At 36.4% G+C, this 17,534-nt stretch overlaps 2 protein-coding genes across 3 annotated transcripts; one reads left to right on the forward strand and one right to left on the reverse strand.

Annotated features, from left to right (window-relative positions):
* LOC109226050 (KH domain-containing protein At1g09660/At1g09670) lies at window positions 788–6,865 on the forward strand. Of its 2 annotated transcripts, XM_019390859.1 has the most exons (8): window positions 788–975; window positions 1,063–1,184; window positions 1,823–1,908; window positions 4,368–4,510; window positions 5,477–5,611; window positions 5,702–5,818; window positions 6,103–6,246; window positions 6,348–6,865. In XM_019390859.1, exons 2-8 carry the CDS (start codon window positions 1,078–1,080, stop codon window positions 6,504–6,506), a joined length of 891 nt encoding a protein of 296 aa, XP_019246404.1. In that variant the 5' UTR covers window positions 788–975; window positions 1,063–1,077; the 3' UTR covers window positions 6,507–6,865. The 2 variants fall into 2 exon arrangements, with proteins under 2 accessions (XP_019246404.1, XP_019246400.1); XM_019390855.1 differs by having other exon boundaries at window positions 788–1,184.
* On the reverse strand, window positions 7,815–11,402 carry LOC109226060. Its single transcript, XM_019390866.1, has 3 exons — window positions 11,146–11,402; window positions 9,601–9,876; window positions 7,815–8,271 (listed from the first exon to the last, which is right to left on the reverse strand). Exons 1-2 carry the CDS (start codon window positions 11,210–11,212, stop codon window positions 9,635–9,637), a joined length of 309 nt encoding a protein of 102 aa, XP_019246411.1. The 5' UTR covers window positions 11,213–11,402; the 3' UTR covers window positions 7,815–8,271; window positions 9,601–9,634.

Genomic DNA, 17,534 nt, shown 5'->3' on the forward strand with positions numbered 1-17,534 from the left:
CAACCGTGTATTTCAAGTGGTTGTATTGATTTCAATATTCATACAAAGTTGTCATTAGAAATAAGAAAATACTTACCATTACATACAGTATTCATTAATTTTAATCTATTTTTATTTTGATGTCAATACTAAATAATCAAAAAATTATTTTTAGTTTTACGTGTTATAGTTTAAAATTCACTACTATGGTTATAATTCAAGTCTCTTTTCGTTGCTCAGAATTGGGTGTAGTAAATACTCCCAAATAAAAAGGGAATTGATCTATGGTCGATTTCGTAACAAATCAAATAAAGAGGAATTTTTATTTATACCTCGTAAAAAAAGCTTTTTATTTTATGGAATGAACCATTTCCTTTCTTTTCGCGGGAAGAAATTATGTTCAAGTAAGCAAATATGTCAATTTTTTCAAATGAACAATTTGAAGACCTATTGATTCTAACAACTGATTGCAGAGTTGATCATTCGGACCTTTCAATTCATAGATGTAGATCTCGGACAGGTTTATCAAAAACAACCTTTCTACCCCGGGTAGAGGTAAGGTTCGCGTACATATTATACTTTTCGGACCCCACTTATGAGATTTTACTGGATCGTTGTTGTTGTTGTTGTTGGTGGTGGTTATAATTCAACATTCATTTTTTCTATACAATTTGTATTATTAGCAATAAACATTTAGTATGAATTTAAAATTTCTATCTTAAAATTTACGATTTTTAAATATTTAAAATTTTAAATATAAAAAGAAAATATATGTGATGGTGCTAAAAAAGGTTTCTACTACAATTGCACACACCCTTTTTTTTCTAATGGTAGTGTAGCAGCCATTAGCATTTATAGGAGTTTTCTCACTGAGCAGTCTCTTTCTCCCCCCTCCCCACACCAACAACTCAAGGGTCCAATAAAGGGGAAGCAGACTTCAGCTTCTCTTCCCCCACCTTCATCTTTTGCCTTAAACCATCAACACAGCTGTTCCCAGTAAGAACATTATTTTTTTGTTATATGTTTGTATTGAAAAGTTTGTTGACTAAAAGAGATTGTTTCTTTATTATTGTGGGGGAAAAGCTGGGTTTTTATCAGATGATGAATATGGAGAATAGAATACCTCCTGGGAGTTATTTCCAGTACTCTCCTACTGGAATCCATGCTCCACTTCAGAGGTCTTCTTCTCTTACAGATCGTGAAAGGTCAAATCTCGACTCTCTTTCAGTTACTATTTTCTTGTTTTGATTCAGTTTTCATGTTTTGCTGCTTGTTTTGTATGTTGGGTCTGGATCTGTTTTTGTGTGCATTATTTGTGATTCCTATTTCTGGGTTTGACTCCATATTTCTTGAGGTTTTGTATGTCTTCTTCTTATAGGCAGATTGAGTATGCAAAACCTTGATTATATAATGTTTATGATCGTAGAATAATAGCTTCTTGTTGTTCTTATATGTGGTGACACTTTAGGATCCCTTTCTGTTGTACAAAGTCTCTCCAAGATGCAGAGGCAGATCCAAGATTTTAAGCAAATAGGTGCAAAATGCCACTGAACCTACAACTATTTGTGATAATTGGTTCAAACTTCTGTAATATAAATATATTACTGTAATAACTTTCTAACTACATGTATTTACTTCGAGATAGTTGTATGTTTAACCTACATGGTGAAGTAGTGTTTTTTAATAAGATAGTTGTATGTTTAACCACTTGTCAAGTCCACCTCTGCCACCCGATTAGTATTTACGTCCGAATCTTTATTTCAATTGGCCAATTATTTTTAAATGGAGCTCTAGATGCATCTTTCGCTACTAACCTCTGATTTGGCTGCTTACGAAATGGCAGATATTTGGCCGATTTATTGGGAGAGAGGCAAAAATTGGGGCCATTCATGCAGATACTGCCTATATGCAGTAGGCTTCTAAACCAAGGTAGTAAAATGTACCCACAGGAACTTTTTATGATAGTCTGGGTGTCTTTGTGTTGGAGTGGAAGTTCCTTTCTTCTGATGAAAGTATTATTAACTGTTTGATCCGAACAAAGCATTGAATTGTTTATTGATGGTAGCCTGAATTGTTCATGTATAACCTAGTCCTGGTAAGTAAAAGGCCACATAGTTTGAAGACCACCAAGTACGGGCTTAACATGTGTACAAAGTGCTTCGGGCTAGTGCGAGGTTAGGGGCGATTGGGCACAACATTCCCTTAGCATTTCTGCAAAGAGGCAATTTCCACCTTTTAACCTGTACCTACAAGTTACCAAAGGAGCAACTCTGCTGTTGCGCCAAGGCTTGCTCTCATAGGTCAGAACACCCTTGAGAAAATTGATGTGTTGTGATACAAGATCCCGAGTTACTACAGAGTCTTAAGTGTTAGGTAATAGTTTTTTTCTTCCCCACCTTCAGAACACCCTTGAAAAAATTGATGTGCTGTGATACTAGATCCCGAGTCACTACAGGGTCTTAAGTGTTAATAGTTTTTTTCTTCTCCACCTTCACACCAACCCAGCATGTAGAAGAAATGTATATAACCCAAAAAAAGAAAAAGAAAAAGTAAAGGTCTCCTTTACATTTCTACAGCGTCACTGAGATATAAGTTTAACTCCAGTAAGTGTTGGACTCCTACACATCATATTTGATGTCCCTTGTCAACACATGCTTAAGAGTCCCACGTGTTGCAAGTTAAGTATGCTAAGATTTTATAGTTTCATGGCATAGATTACACTCTCTGTGCTTTTTGACCTCCCAAATGTAAAAAAAAAACGTGAAAAATGAAGTATTTGGAGTTTGATAATTTGATGACGAAGATGGCAACTTTTGGTGTTTCTGGAGCTGGGTCTTTGTCAATGACCAGTAATTATACAACAATATTTGGTGAAGAAAGTTTCCGTAATACGCCAAAATAGCTGGATTTGATGGTAATATCACTGATAGTCAAGGTACGGTGCAATTAATTCGAGCACCTAAACTTTCTTTGTTGATTTGTTTCCTCTAAAAGGACATCCCATAAATCAGAGAATGTTATTTTATTAGGAAATTTTACTGTTTGGGTCAGACTTTCTATTCAACCGCTCTGATAGAATTGAATTTTCTCTTGACTTTTTAAAATATCACCAAAGATAAGATTGTTGACCCATGTATTTGTTCGGTGGTGCCTATACATGAGTTTTCACTTTGGCTTAAGGTCAAAATCATGCAAGCTTTCCTTTTGCTGTATGTCTGTAATCTGATCTCGTTGCACATGATGCCTTATTGGATATCCAATTATTCTGACTCTACCATAGTTAGTAATCAGTCAGCTAAAGGCAATTTAAGTATCATATGCATTTTTATAACTGTGTAAGGTGATGAAGCGGTAGTTTGAGGTTTGCAAGCCTATGATTGGACTGTGGAATCATAAGATGTTAGGGCTGATTTATTTATCCAGAAAAGAAAAAGAGTTAAGAACTGATTTGTATTAATTGTTGGTTGTAAAAATGCAGAAAACTTGGGGGACTTTGATTAGTAACCAAATATGACAGAACAAAAGCTCATGATTTGTTGGTGCTACAAGTAATGCTCTACAAAGAGAAATGAAGATTGAGTAGGAATACTCCTCTAAGTTAAAGCTTTATTAACCACTATGCACCAAATTAGCTAGAAAAGCTTCACAAGAAAAGTAAATAAATTCAGATTTACAAACTTTATTGAGTTCAAAGAACTCATCAAGTTTTTGTCACCTTTCTTATTTCCTATTTTATACAAGTTTTTAATACGGGAAAATAGAGCAACTTCTATTGTTTGACTTTTGAGATCAGGAGTATTCTAAAATAAGATGCAAACACTTTTAAGTAACTAACTGAAAAATCATTAAGTGGAATAGGAAAAGATTTATTTACCTAATGCTAAGTTACCAAACAGAAGTCTCTGAGTAGCTGTTCCGGATACAAATCTACAAATCAGAATTTGGTTGAAAGCATGACCGAGAAAAATGTCTGGTTTCCACTTTCTTTTGCTCGTCTTCTGTATCATTATAGTCCTGGAATGATGGACTTTTTGTATCAATGCGAAATTTGATGTCGAGTTTGACCCTGTAGCTTAATATTGTGCTCTCTAGCTCGTGCATTTAACAGCGGATGAGGCAAGGGCTTGTGACAGTAGTTCTAGGGAAAATAATTCATTTGGGTCATCTTATTGGCTTGCTTATTTTACAAACTTCAAATGTGGGTAACATTACTATTTGTTTAAAACGGATGAAATTGAATATGGTTAACGTGAAGCCAAAAATGGTGTCTTATGGATGGCTTGGTGAATCCACCACTGACAGCCTTAGCTGAAATCTTGTGAAAGGTAAATTGACGGAAGCATCCTATTTAGTGACTGAATAAGGTCTTGGATTTCTTACTTCTGCAGAAATCATGCGAACATCGGCATTGTTGTCAAATCAGTTTGTAGATCAGGAAAGGATGGGACAAGAGAGTCCACATAGGTCGTTCAGTCAACAGATGAATGGAGGTCAGATAAATGTAGGGGCGTGGAGTGCAATGCAAACTGAGGTATGATAAGTTTCTTTCTTCATGGAAATTAGCTTAGGTATGTATGGCTTTTATGGGTCATACTTCGGTATGTAATCATGTCATGACTATTGTTCTTAATGTGGTCATACACTTCCATACTGGTTCCCTTCAATTAAAGAGTGTGGCAAGAGTTATTAGTATAACATTGTTGATTTCAGTAATATGATTTTTCTTGATTCTCAAACTATGTGTTTTTATAGAACTTAACTAGTTAATTGCTCTATTTTTAGCATTCCTTTAATTTTAGAAATCAATTGGAAGTGAATTACTTATGTGTTTCCTTGGACACCAGAGGCTTAAAGCACCCATTCAAGCATTGTAATTGATGTTTCTTCTGTATCTGAGCAGTTCTAATACTGAATGTGGGAATTCAAGCACTGTAATTGTAGTTCACTTTCTTAAGCTCCAGAAATACTGAGCTCAATTGGTAGTTTCAACATCTATTTAGCTTGAGCCTCAGGACACTATGCCTGTCCGCAAATGGAAATGTTAGAAAGAATTGGCACGTGCAGTAGGTGGGATTCTCATGCATCATTATCAATAATAGTGCCTTTGTTGATGATGGTATTGCCAACTCAGATGTTATTACGGACTTGTTGCTGTTCACAGAAAATGTTATCTATTAATTGTCTTGTCGTCCTTGCATGTGGATAACTTTCATGAAAATATAACCTCCATTTCTCTTCCCACTTGTTGCTTCCATGTCAAGCAAAAAACAGACCCTAATTAGCCATAATTAGAAGGGGAAAAAAGCACTTCTACTCTGGTGTTAGTCAGATATTGTAGGAGTTGTTAGTCGTAGTCCCCAGTATAGATACTGTAGCTGACACCTCTTTGCTTGTGTAATATATTTGTTAATTCTATTTCATAACTTAAAGGAGTTTGAGTAACTGCTTGAGGACATTGTTGGAGGATTTACCACTTGATATTATTTACTTACTACAGGAAAATAGACTCCTCCAGAAAATGGCTCCATTTCAACCTTCCCCTCTGGATTGGCATGTTGTGCCAGGAACTGCAACCACTCCTGTTGTGAAGAAAGTCATAAGACTTGATGTTCCTGTAGAGAAGTTCCCAAATGTATGTGAAACCTTATTTGAATGATGTTTAAGGTTGCTCATTGTCTTCCTAAATTTTGAAACAGATCTTGACCAAGTTAAAATCATGCAGTTTAATTTTGTCGGTCGAATTCTGGGACCACGTGGGAATTCCCTAAAGAGGGTTGAAGCCATTACAGAATGTAGAGTCTACATCAGAGGTCAAGGCTCAGTGAAGGACTCTATCAAGGTATTGGTCCCTCTTACTATTCTTGCTCAATAATTGTTAAAAGAGTAAGCTTGAATAAATTAACATTTACTGTGCCTTGCTTCGTGAAGGCATAGTATGCATCTCTAAGAGAAGTCTGTCTCTCTCTCTCTCTCTCTCTCTCACATACACACATCCTTTGTCTTTGTCAGAGTAGTTGTGATGTCCTGAATCTTTTTGTTGTCTAAATTACAAGTAGTAAATTGCTCAAGGTGTATTGTCTTTCTCTTTTGCAAATTCACATTGTTCTCTCCCCCCTTGTGTAGGAAGAGAAATTGAAAGATAAACCTGGATATGAGCACCTCAAAGAGCCACTACATCTCCTGGTGGAGGCTGAATTTCCGGAAGACATCATTGACGCCCGTATCGATCATGCAGTTTCAATCCTAGAGAACCTCTTAAAGCCTGTGGTATGAGTTAAAACGATATAGCTGCTGCCATTTGTCATCATTTGCTTTCAACTATTATCTAGCCCTTTTGACTTTGTTCTCCCTCACTTTGCCTGTATCAGGATGAATCTATGGATGTTTATAAGAAACAACAACTAAGGGAATTGGCCATGCTAAATGGTACATTAAGGGAAGAAAGCCCAAGCATGAGTCCTCGAATGAGCCCTAGCATGTCTCCATTTAGTAATACAGGAATGAAACGAGCAAAGACGGGAAGATAACACCTATTCTTGGTCAGGGGACCCTTAATTGCTGGAATGCTAATCACCTGTCTAGTGATAGACACAGAATATAGCTTATCCGCCTGATTAGTACGACTTTTGAGTCTGCTTCTGGTACAGAATGTAGGCATCCCGCAGGCAGCTTCTTTAGATAGGTCTAATATGGCTTTTTTCTGTAACCATCTTTCCTAGAGGTTTTGACCTTTAGTCTTAATCTAGGTTTATTGGTCAATGTGTTAAAGCAATTACAATAATTTCATTCTTATTGAATACTCACGATGTTTCGTGTATTATTTTAATGCAGACTAACTGCTTTAACTTCTGAATAAATATATTGAGAACAAGAGCTTGATATATGATATGCTGAATATCTCACTTTAAGTTGTACCAATGCTTCAGTTCCTTGCTGTTAAACTGTAACTTCACGCTGAAGTTAGTTCTAACTCTAACCTGCAGTCTTTTGTTTGTTCACTACGTGAAAATATAGTAGACAGCCTAAGAACTTTGATGGATTATTTGGTCAATGGGGACTCCTTGTTCTTTCACTAGTCCTATTTGTTGTTCCTTTGTAAAACAATAGAAATATTTCCATTTGAGCTTTGGGTCAATTCTTACTGCTGACTAGTCATCAGGAACTTAAAAGAAAAGAAAAGATGCACCATGTGAGTAAAAGTCCAATATTCCCCCACCAGCCTTGTTATCGCAAAATAAAAGAGTAAGGAAAAAAGAAGAAGAAAGGCACTGTAACACTACCCATTAAACTGCTTCCTTAATCTATAAGTTCACATTTTTTAGACAATTATCAAGTTTCTTTTTCATCTCCTTTCTTTTGAGAATGATGAATTGTAGTCTTGGACAAATGGAGGTTGAAGATTTGGCACAGGTTGAGTGGCGAGGAATAAGGGAAAGCAAAGGCTACTGAAAAGTAGTTCATTAGTACAGTAAGCAGTGCCACCATTTAAAAAGGAGAAGAGGAGGAGAGCAAAACAATAACTACCCAGTTTAATCCCACAAGTGAAGTCTGGGGAGGGTAGTGTGTACGCAGACCTTACTCTTACCCTGGTAGGATAGAGATGCTGCTTCCGATAGACCCTCGGCTCAAGAAGACGAAAAGAGACAATAGATTAGTAGTAATAACAACAAAGGCCAAAAAGATAATACCAGCATCCTAAGAACCAGAAAATCGATGGAAGGGAGGACAGCAACAATCCCAAAATAGATATGAAGAAAGTTCTGTCCAGAACCAAGGGATAGTTATGTTTTGGACCAAACATTAAGGAACTTCATGGATATTTAATGCTTAACTAGTATGTCACAAGGATGGATTTCTTATTAAGGGAAGAGAGATCATCTTCCACTCACACAAAAAGAGAAGGCCGAACATTACATCGGAGGGTACAAAAGTAAATGTGTACACTTAGATACAGTTTAGCTCATTTGAGCTTTTGTGAAAAAATATACCTCTTGTTTCAAAGCCATCTAACAATCTGCAAATACCTACTACACAACTATTACAGAGTGAATATGTGAATTGTGAAGGATGAATTACATTGCTGAGTTGGAAGGGTGACCTTTGGCAATATTTGTCATCCATCAATCTGTCTCCAAAAAAAAAAGAATGCATGATAATTTTGGTTCTGCTAATACTGGTACATATTTCTACAACTGTGAAATAAAGATTCTCTTGATTATGCCACGATTCTGGAATCATCCAACCCATTGTGATCTCTGAATTAAGAATCTGAATTTAGGATATTACTTGCATCTGCACGCAGCGTAAATAGTAATTCAAAGCAAAAGTCAGATGCAAAAAAAACTAGACTAGTCAATATAGATAGTTGACAGCATCGCATAGTATTACAGTTTGAGCAGATATCGGATACAAAAATTATAACATATCAGCATTTGGAAAGGAAAAAAAAAATGACACTTCCTCATCAGCATGACCAGTTCATGCACCAAGCAATGACACTCCTCAAAGCCTAAACAAAGGATAACATAATTGCCAAGTTATAAATGATAAAAAGAAACTATGTAGGACATACCACGTCCACATCCAACAATCGTCCTGGCCCTCCCGAGAACCCCTAGGTGTCAAGGCCGAATCAGAGAATTCTAAGAAATGGGTTACATGCCATCACATTCACCATAGAAAAGTATGTATTTCACAGAAATGAATCTTGACCTCCATAGAGCATACAAGCACTGACCTTAAAATTTTTAAGAAAAACTATTACGGCATTTATGTAAACCATTAAAATTTATAAGCTCATGCTTATAAAATATGATAAGTTCCACATCCCAATATTGTTTGCCAAAATAGACAGCCACAACGCAGAATTTCAGAATATCGGGTTAAAATATTCAGCAAATGAGAAAAGTAAAATTGTGTTGCAGCTTCATATTTGACAAAAGAAGTTGTACAAACCATATTAGCTTGATACAATTTTGAATTAGCTAAGGGGAACCATGTTTTTTTTAAAGTATAATAACAAAGAGTAGACATGCTTGATTGGTTGCAACTTACTAACAAAGGAAATAGAAGAAGACTGTACGAAATATAAAAGCATACTACAGAAATGTCGATAGTTAATTGACATTTTCTTTGGAAAATACTAAAGCAAATTAACAATCTTTATCAAAAGATGACTCTAAGACTACCCACACACATATATAAGGTGATAAACATAGCAAGGAACACATTGAGTAATATTTTCTCCTTGCTTCCCATTTTTATAAGACAAAGTCTGGCTGAAACTCTGAAAGAGTTACTTTGCTCAGGTATGACACTGATAGTGGTAAAAGCATTTTTCATATCATACTGAAGTTTCTGTATATGTTTACTATAAAGACACCAGAACTACATAGTTTAAAGTTTAAACTATGATACAGTTGATCAGTGTTAGTATGCTGAACATTTTGAGACACCCAAAAAAGCTAATGTCTTCTTAAAACAGTTGTGCTAACAGCATTATGCTCACCACCAATCAATAATTCCATGATTCCACTAAGATCTAGGAGTAAAAGCAGAGCGAAATTGCTTTTTTCCTTTTAGATTTCCAAGAAAAAGACCAAGCACAATAAGGAGCCTCACCTCAATACATTGATTGTTAACATCTGGAACAAATTTAATCCCGAAGACCGAGCTCAAGCTCTAGCTCATCATCTTCTTCAAACAACTTTAGCAGACGAGCATACTGCTCTTCGCGCTTCTTCTTTTGCCAAAACTTGAAAAGGAAAAATGATAGAAGCACTATCACCACAAGGGCAAGGCATACAACGAGTATCGTTGACCCAGTGTGACTGCTGGATGCAGCATGAGTATCAGTTTTTGTCCCATTTTTGGGATTTGAAGAATCATCTGAAAAGCCTGAAAGTGAAAACACACATATAATGCAATCAAACTGACAAAATGAGACCAAACTCAAATATACAAAAGCTAGTTCATGAAAATGTAACCACAAACAGTTTCGATGGGGTCTGTTCCTGGTATCTTCGAACAAGGACAAAAAAACATCAAATGATAGAAATGCTTATGGGAAGCGAGCTTTTCAAAGCACATTGACTCCATCTCAAGGTTTATTCAGCCATGCAAAACCAGATAGATGGAAATAAACCCAAAACCATTCTTACTCACAGATATTTGGCTAACCTTAAAGGTAAAGGGCTCGTTTGGTACGAGGGATAAGGGATAATTATTCCCGGGATTAAATTTGAGATGAGTTTATCCCACACTTGGTTGGGATAAAATCATGGTATAATTAATCCCCGGATTAGTTATCCCGGGAGTGCAATGTTTTTTTATCCCTATGGGAGGGTGGAATAACTAATTCCAGGATAACTAATCCCGGGATAATTAATCATGAGATAATTGATTTCCAACCAAACGACCCCTAAGAGTACTTGTTGTGTACCTAAAATAGATAGATAAGCATATCTCCTCTCCAACAACTTAAAAGTTAAGATAAGATAGTCATATAGTTCAACATAGTATCAGAACAGACATCACGAGTTCAAGTCTCGTTGTCATTTATTATCAGAAAGAATTTTCGCGTGTTTGGAACTGCATCGAATAGAATATCTCTTGAAACAAACCATAGTCATACATTTGGAAAAAATAAAAAATAAAATCTGAAGCTGTAATTGAGTTTATGTGACATCAAAACAAGATCTTTTTCATTTCCTTGAATTTGTCAAAAGACCCCAGTTTCAAAGTTTTCTCATCCCTAGTTCAAAATACATGCTTAAAATAATGGTGATACCCAGATAAATAAAATTACACCGATAATAATTAGCAAATGACAACCTTTTCACACAACCCTTATCCCAATACAACAGTAGAATCGAAAATAAATTACGAATTTTCCATAACATCGGACCATTACAGCCCCATTTTAGCTTCCTAGATACTCAATTTCTATTTTTTTTAATGTTTTCTTTGATCACACTTATTTGTACATTTTCAAATATTTTTTGTTTTTTAAATGTATAAAATTTCTTTTCAAATACTTGACAGGACGGATCTAAGAGAAATATTTGCCAATATAATTGCGATATGACCCATTAAAATCGACATAACTAAAATATAATTGAATGAATCTGATTATTGGTAATGTAAAGATCTGGGGAGAATTCAAACCTGCGATGAAATTATGAGAAAAGGAAAGGAAGAAGAGAAGAAAGGGAAATGATGAGACCCCTCTCATCTCTCTTTGTGTCTATCTGCCTTTACTCTCTAAGGCTTTTTCCTTTTTCTCTCTGCTATAGAATTCCTTTTCTTTCTATGGTAATCTCGCCCTCTCTGCTCTCCCTCGGTTTCCTTTGTTTCTGTTGTGAACACATACATATATTTTTGTTCCTTGTTTCTTTTGTCACGCACAAACAAGGTGTTTGGGTAAAAGCTCTTTTCCCTTATAAACCAAATTTAGTTACCCCAAACTTTTAGTAGAACTTTTCAATATATAAGTTCTTATGGTTTGATGAAACTTTTTGGTATTTATTTCTAATATTTTATGTAATCATCCTAATAACCTTTCCAAAACAAAACCTCTAACTCCCTTTGTATTCCAATTTTGCAATTCATCTTTTTTATTTATTTATTGAAAGGATCTTTAAAATTTATACAACAATAAAAAAAAAGAAGCTCATCATATAGTACTTGTTTATCGGTAAAACGGTACAGTTGAATTTATAACGTGGTTTATAGACAAACGAATCGATTTGATCTCAAAGTGATGAATAAACTAAATGAAATACAAGACTTAGCGTTGAAATCGAGATAAGACAACAAACAACTTGGTTCCGGGAGCAAGGCTTCCGAAGACAACAATAAGAATATTGATAGACAAAAACTAAAGTATTATTGAGCTTAGAATAATGTGTAGCATAAGTTTGACAGAAAAATCATGTCTTACAATGGTTGTTGAAGTTACTATTTATAGCTACACTTAGGGAACAAGGACCTAGGATCAAACCCCTCTTTATAGCTACACTTAGGGAACAAGGTCCTAGGATCAAGTCACTCTTAAATGACAATTATGGGGGGCCATTGATGAATGTATAACGGCAGGTGATGAATGCCAAAATTCTTTGTAACAGATTGTGTATTTAGTACTGAGGAATATTCTTAATTGAATGTTGTCAGGTGCTAAATATTCGTTTGCCCTCATTAGCAATATTCCCTTAGGGGTCTGTCCGGTGCCAATCGAAGCTGCTGTCCTCGATCTTGGTTCCTACTTGCTTCGTCCTCCGTCTATCCCTAGTTCCACCTGTCGCTTTATTATTCGAGCATTTAATATGAACCGATTTTACCCTATACAGATAGTCCCTCTACTTTCCGGTGGCACATCTTTGTGTCGTTGGAAAGTCGGTGAAGATTCCTTTCTTGGCGGGAAATTTTCTGATCCCTTCTAAAAAGTTTCCGATGCTTGATTAGATGCACGTCTCTCCGTATTTAATATTTCCTGAACACGTATCACTCCACGATTCAATAATATTTTTGCCGGTTCTCGAGGTAATTATGGCCGCGATTTTAGTGGCCTATTTCTTTACTTATACGCCTCATTCTTCTTCTTTTACGCTTCAGAGTACTACAAACTCTCTTAACTTCTTTGCATTCAACTCTTTTTTGCTTTCACTCTTCTTTAATCTTCTTCTTCAAAGAACCGTTATTACCTTCTGCTGATCATGGTTTCTTCTTCCAAGAACACATGTTCTCTTTAAAACAAAGAAAAACCCGTTGATGCTGGCCTCCTACGGTGAGCACCATTATTCCCATAAGACTCAACACAGCCAAGGACTTTAAAGAGAAGTTTCCTTCTACAAGTTCTCGTACATGGGTTGTTGGTGTATATACTTCTTCCATCCGTCCTTCCAGCATTTATGCCGTGAAGGAGGATTGTGATTGCCATGTTCTGAACATTATCACTCCCTAACTGGTGGAGCGAGTAACCTTTCCTAAGACGGGCTTCATGTACGTTTATACATACCCATTTACTTTGGGTGCGTTTTCTTTGAGCAGGGGAATTGACCCCGTGATTTTGGAGTTGTGCCAAAAATACCAGATTTGTTTTGCACAGGTGGGCCCTTCGGTCCGGCGAACGGTAACCTGTCTACGACTATTGATACCCAATTTTCCCAAAATATTTTTAAAAATTGCATATATACTTCAAAATCATGCATCAATAGCAATTGGTATTTTTCCATAATTTTCTATACATTTTATTAATTTACCCAGCATTTTATTCCCAATAAATAATTACAGAATTGCATCACAATCGATTTCAAAAGCATATCTTGATTTAATTTATTATTTATGATCCTATTTAAACCAAATTATTTCATAACTAGCCAAATTGGCATCATTTGGCTACAATTGCAATAACTTTGCAATTATAGCCCAAGCATATGATTTTATACTATTTTTGACCAGAAATTAATCATTTTTATTTTAAAATATTAAATAATCATTTTTAATTATTTTCTATGCATAAAATCATTTTGTACAATTATCGGCCATTTTGTAAATTGTTATTAAATTTAATTGGGTATTTAACAAATAGCCAATTTCATTTCAATTCTAGCCTAATTAAATCAGACCCCAACCCAATTAAAATAGCCCAAACCCCAGGCCCAATCCATCAATCCTACCGACCCAATCCCTGGTCCAATCTGGACCGTTGATCAATTCTAATTAACGGTCCAGATCCCCCATTTCCTAATTTAACATAATAGACTACCCCCCCATTCTCTCATTCTCTCATCACTCTCCACCGACACACCCTCCCATTCTCTCTCAAATTCTCTCAAGCTCCCTCTGCTAAACCATGGTTCCTCTCTCCGGCCGTTGGCTCGCCGGTAACAATGGCGGTTCCACCACCACCCCTAGCCTCCATGGCTCCCCCCATGCCGGATTATTGCTACCCTAAGGTCCTCAAGGAACCAGAGGCGGTTCAACTCACCCCCATGGTTTTTCATGTCATTCTCAGGCCAATCTTGGCCTGTCCGAGTAAGATCCTGCCATCTCCGGCTAGAACCTGTGATTTTTTAGCCGATTCTCTCTCTTTGGGTTCTCTCTCTGAAACCCTGATTTTGACTCTTGATTTCTAAGATCTGTAACAAGATCTGAGCCTATTCGATTGTCTTTACTGTTTTTCTAAGTATTTCTCCGGTTTCTTCTAAACGACTCTTCGTCTTCAAACTAGGGTTTCTTAACCCTTTTTAAAACGCTTTTTTCTTCTGATTTTGGTATTAATCTATGACTTTTACTATGTTTAACGGTTTATTTAACCTTCTCCTTTTATTTGATTAACTATGTTAAGAACCCTAATTTTTTGGTTTCAATCTTGGGTTCTGAGACTGTCTTTGCTTATTTGCTCGTCTGATTTATGCGTTATGTCTGTTTCTCATGCATATGTTCTGAGTCCCTATGATTTCCTACTCCCTTATGCTCATTAGGGTTTCTGATTTTGCTTCTCCACCTATATTATGTTTACTTTGTCTATTGACAGAGATTTGTGGCAATTTCCTCTAATCAGTACTATTTCTAGTTGAATCCCGCTAATTTTCTGTGATTGATACCCTTTATGTTCTTAGGTAATATCCTTTACTTGATTTTTGACTTTAGCTTACTTCTTGTCTTATTACATGGCTGACTATATTATAATTGATTCCTACTGCTATTTCCTCAATTAGACCCTTATGTATCTATCCCTAATTACATGATCTGTACCTATGTTGCTTGAATCCTTTTCCTTATTTGTTACCTGCTTTCTACCGTTGGTAAAATTACTCCCTTAATTAAGGGAGACTTGGCTGATTTTCTTTCTTAATTGATTCTGTATTTCTATAATTGCTGAACAATTGATTCTTGCCTTATTTACCTAGCTTTCAAACAATTACATATACTCTTTCTCTTTCATTACATACACGAACACATTAGTTCAAAAACTCTCTCACACTCAAAAGGCTTTCTGCTTTCTTTCTTTGTTAGTTGCTACTATCCTGAATTAGCCGGCTGCAAGCCAAGACTGATTATTGTGCTCTCCTATTCTTCACTTTGTGTTACTATCTCTATAACTGGTATGTCTGATTTCAATTCAAGTCCCAAAAATAATATGTTTCTTTTCCTGCTTCAGTTCATCATGTTCCTGATTTGTTTCTAACTATGGTTTTTGTTGCTCAACCTGCAATTAACATGTCTACTTCACTATCTTCTTTACTGCATGCTTCCGAATATACCCCCTTAGGATTAGCCTGCTCTTGAATCCCTCTCTAGTATACCCCAATGTGACTATGTTTCTCTGATCCCTGGCATGCACCTTCCTGTGTAAAGTAGTTGTTGTCCTAAGTCTGTTTGATTCTGTATTACCCTGAAGTTCATGTTGTACTTTAAAAGCCTTGACCCCTTTCAAGGCTCTCTCTGATTCTTATACTTCTGTGCATCTGTGCTTACTATGTTCCCTATACTTACCCCAAATCCCATTACCCTGAGTGGATGTGTGTACTTGTTTGATTCCATGTATTGAAGTGCTGATGAACCCTTTCTGGTTCTGTATTTGGTTTGATTGATTGTTAGTCACCTTACCCTTTTCAAATTGTCTTATTAATAACTCCCTATGTTGTTTTGCAAAAAACTATTACAAACAAGTCTTTTTCAAACTGTTTTCATGCTTAAATCTTTTCAAAACTATGTCAAGCACTCTCACTCTACTCTCTTAGACCACTAAGTTCTCCCCCTTTTTGTTTATGAGCCTTGCCTTGGGTACCCTTGAGTCTTCCCTTCTGAACTTGGACACACGGAAGTTGGCCTTTCCACACTGTACTTACTCTGTCTTGGCTATGAAATCTGGGTGTGAGCACTGCCCGGGATCCCTTGAGGTCCTTAGGGAACTTTGACACACCCAGATCTAGTATGAAAGGCTGTGAACTAATGGCATTTGAGGCATTTTGGAGATTTTGGGCCTAGTCAGTAGGCTCCCTATAGCATTAACTTCTTTTTTTTATATTTCGATTGTGTAATTTTATGCTAAATGGTTTGTAATAACTATTGTAAACAACTCTGGGGATGGATAGTGGAAAGGGAAGGGGTGACTATGCATGCTTTAGCTATTGAAAGGGTAGAAAATATGTTATTAGGTTTATATTCCTACTTGCGCAATAGAAACCATGCTTAGGACTCATTTCATGCATTAGAGATCATGTTCCCTAGGACTTACACTTATTGTTTTCAGCATGTTCATTTCGCTATCCTATATCACTTAGAAAATCCTGTGTTAAATGTGTTAATAACCGGTGTTTTCTGCGATCATGTCCTACTGCCATACGCACTTAGAGATACCGCTTGTTTTAAGGCTAAACAGCACTAATAAACATATCATCCCTGCATATTCTGGAAATCATGTTCAAACATTGTAATATTTTTGCATATAGAAATCCTGCTTAGGATCCTGCATCTCTGCACATTAGATACCATGTCTTTAAGATTTTATATTCGCTTACGCGCGCTTAGGCCAACTATGCATGCACAAAAAGGGGATAAAACAATTTTACTCAGTTCTTGCAATTAACTGGTGATAATTCTATGTGCTGAACACCTAGAATTGCATGTTTAAACAACCTGTTTCCAATCAGTTTTTCCTTACTTCTGAGGATTGACATACTATCTCACACCTAAGCAAGCCTTAGGCAACCAAGCTGTTAAAAACGGAAATCTGCCTTCTTGTGTATGCTGCTTAACTCTCAACAGTAGGCAAACTGATTAGGCCTTTCTGAATAATACAACAAATTGGCTATCTGCTTACCTTCTAAAAAACATCTAGATGTCATGTCTTAGGAATCTGAATACTGCCCTTAACTGTGCTTGAGTCGTGCTGCTTATGTGTTTGTTTGAGGAGGAAACTCTGAGCCTTTTAATTGCTCCCACTTTGTGTGAAAGTCCTAAATGTTTTTGACTGTCGCATTAGAATTTTTGCCTTTTTAAAAAACCTTAGGGGTACGTCTAGAACCACCTATAGGTAGAGGTCCTAACTCCCTCCAGGACCATTAAGAAGGGACGGGTAGCAGCACGCGATAGGAATCCGTGACCAATACTCGCTTTGCATGACCAATAAGGGGACGGGAAGGGTAGACATGGATATGATGACCGGTGCGCTAATGTCACGCGTAGCCCCTTTCTAAGGAAAGATTACCGGGCACTGCACTGATGTGATCCTATAGGCTAACCAACCTAGGACACCCCTTTACGTTCGCCAATATGCTTAGATTGTACTTCTTTTCTAGCTTTTTCATTAACTTTTTTTTTCTTTTTTTTTCAAACATCTGTGTACTTAAACTTAAATCCCCTACTATTTGAGCCATACTTGTTTATTTTCTAATTTTACAAATCCACAAAAATTGTCTGGCCGGGAACCACACTAGTAGATCCTGAGGAGTGCCTACCACCTTCCCCTTAGGATAATTTCAAGCCCTTACCCTTTCTCTGGTTACCAAACGTAGTTATAAGTGAACCCTATAGGTGCCCTAACGCTC

The sequence above is a fragment of the Nicotiana attenuata genome, chromosome 1 (assembly GCF_001879085.1).
Source record: "Nicotiana attenuata strain UT chromosome 1, NIATTr2, whole genome shotgun sequence".
Taxonomy (NCBI): Eukaryota; Viridiplantae; Streptophyta; class Magnoliopsida; order Solanales; family Solanaceae; genus Nicotiana; species Nicotiana attenuata.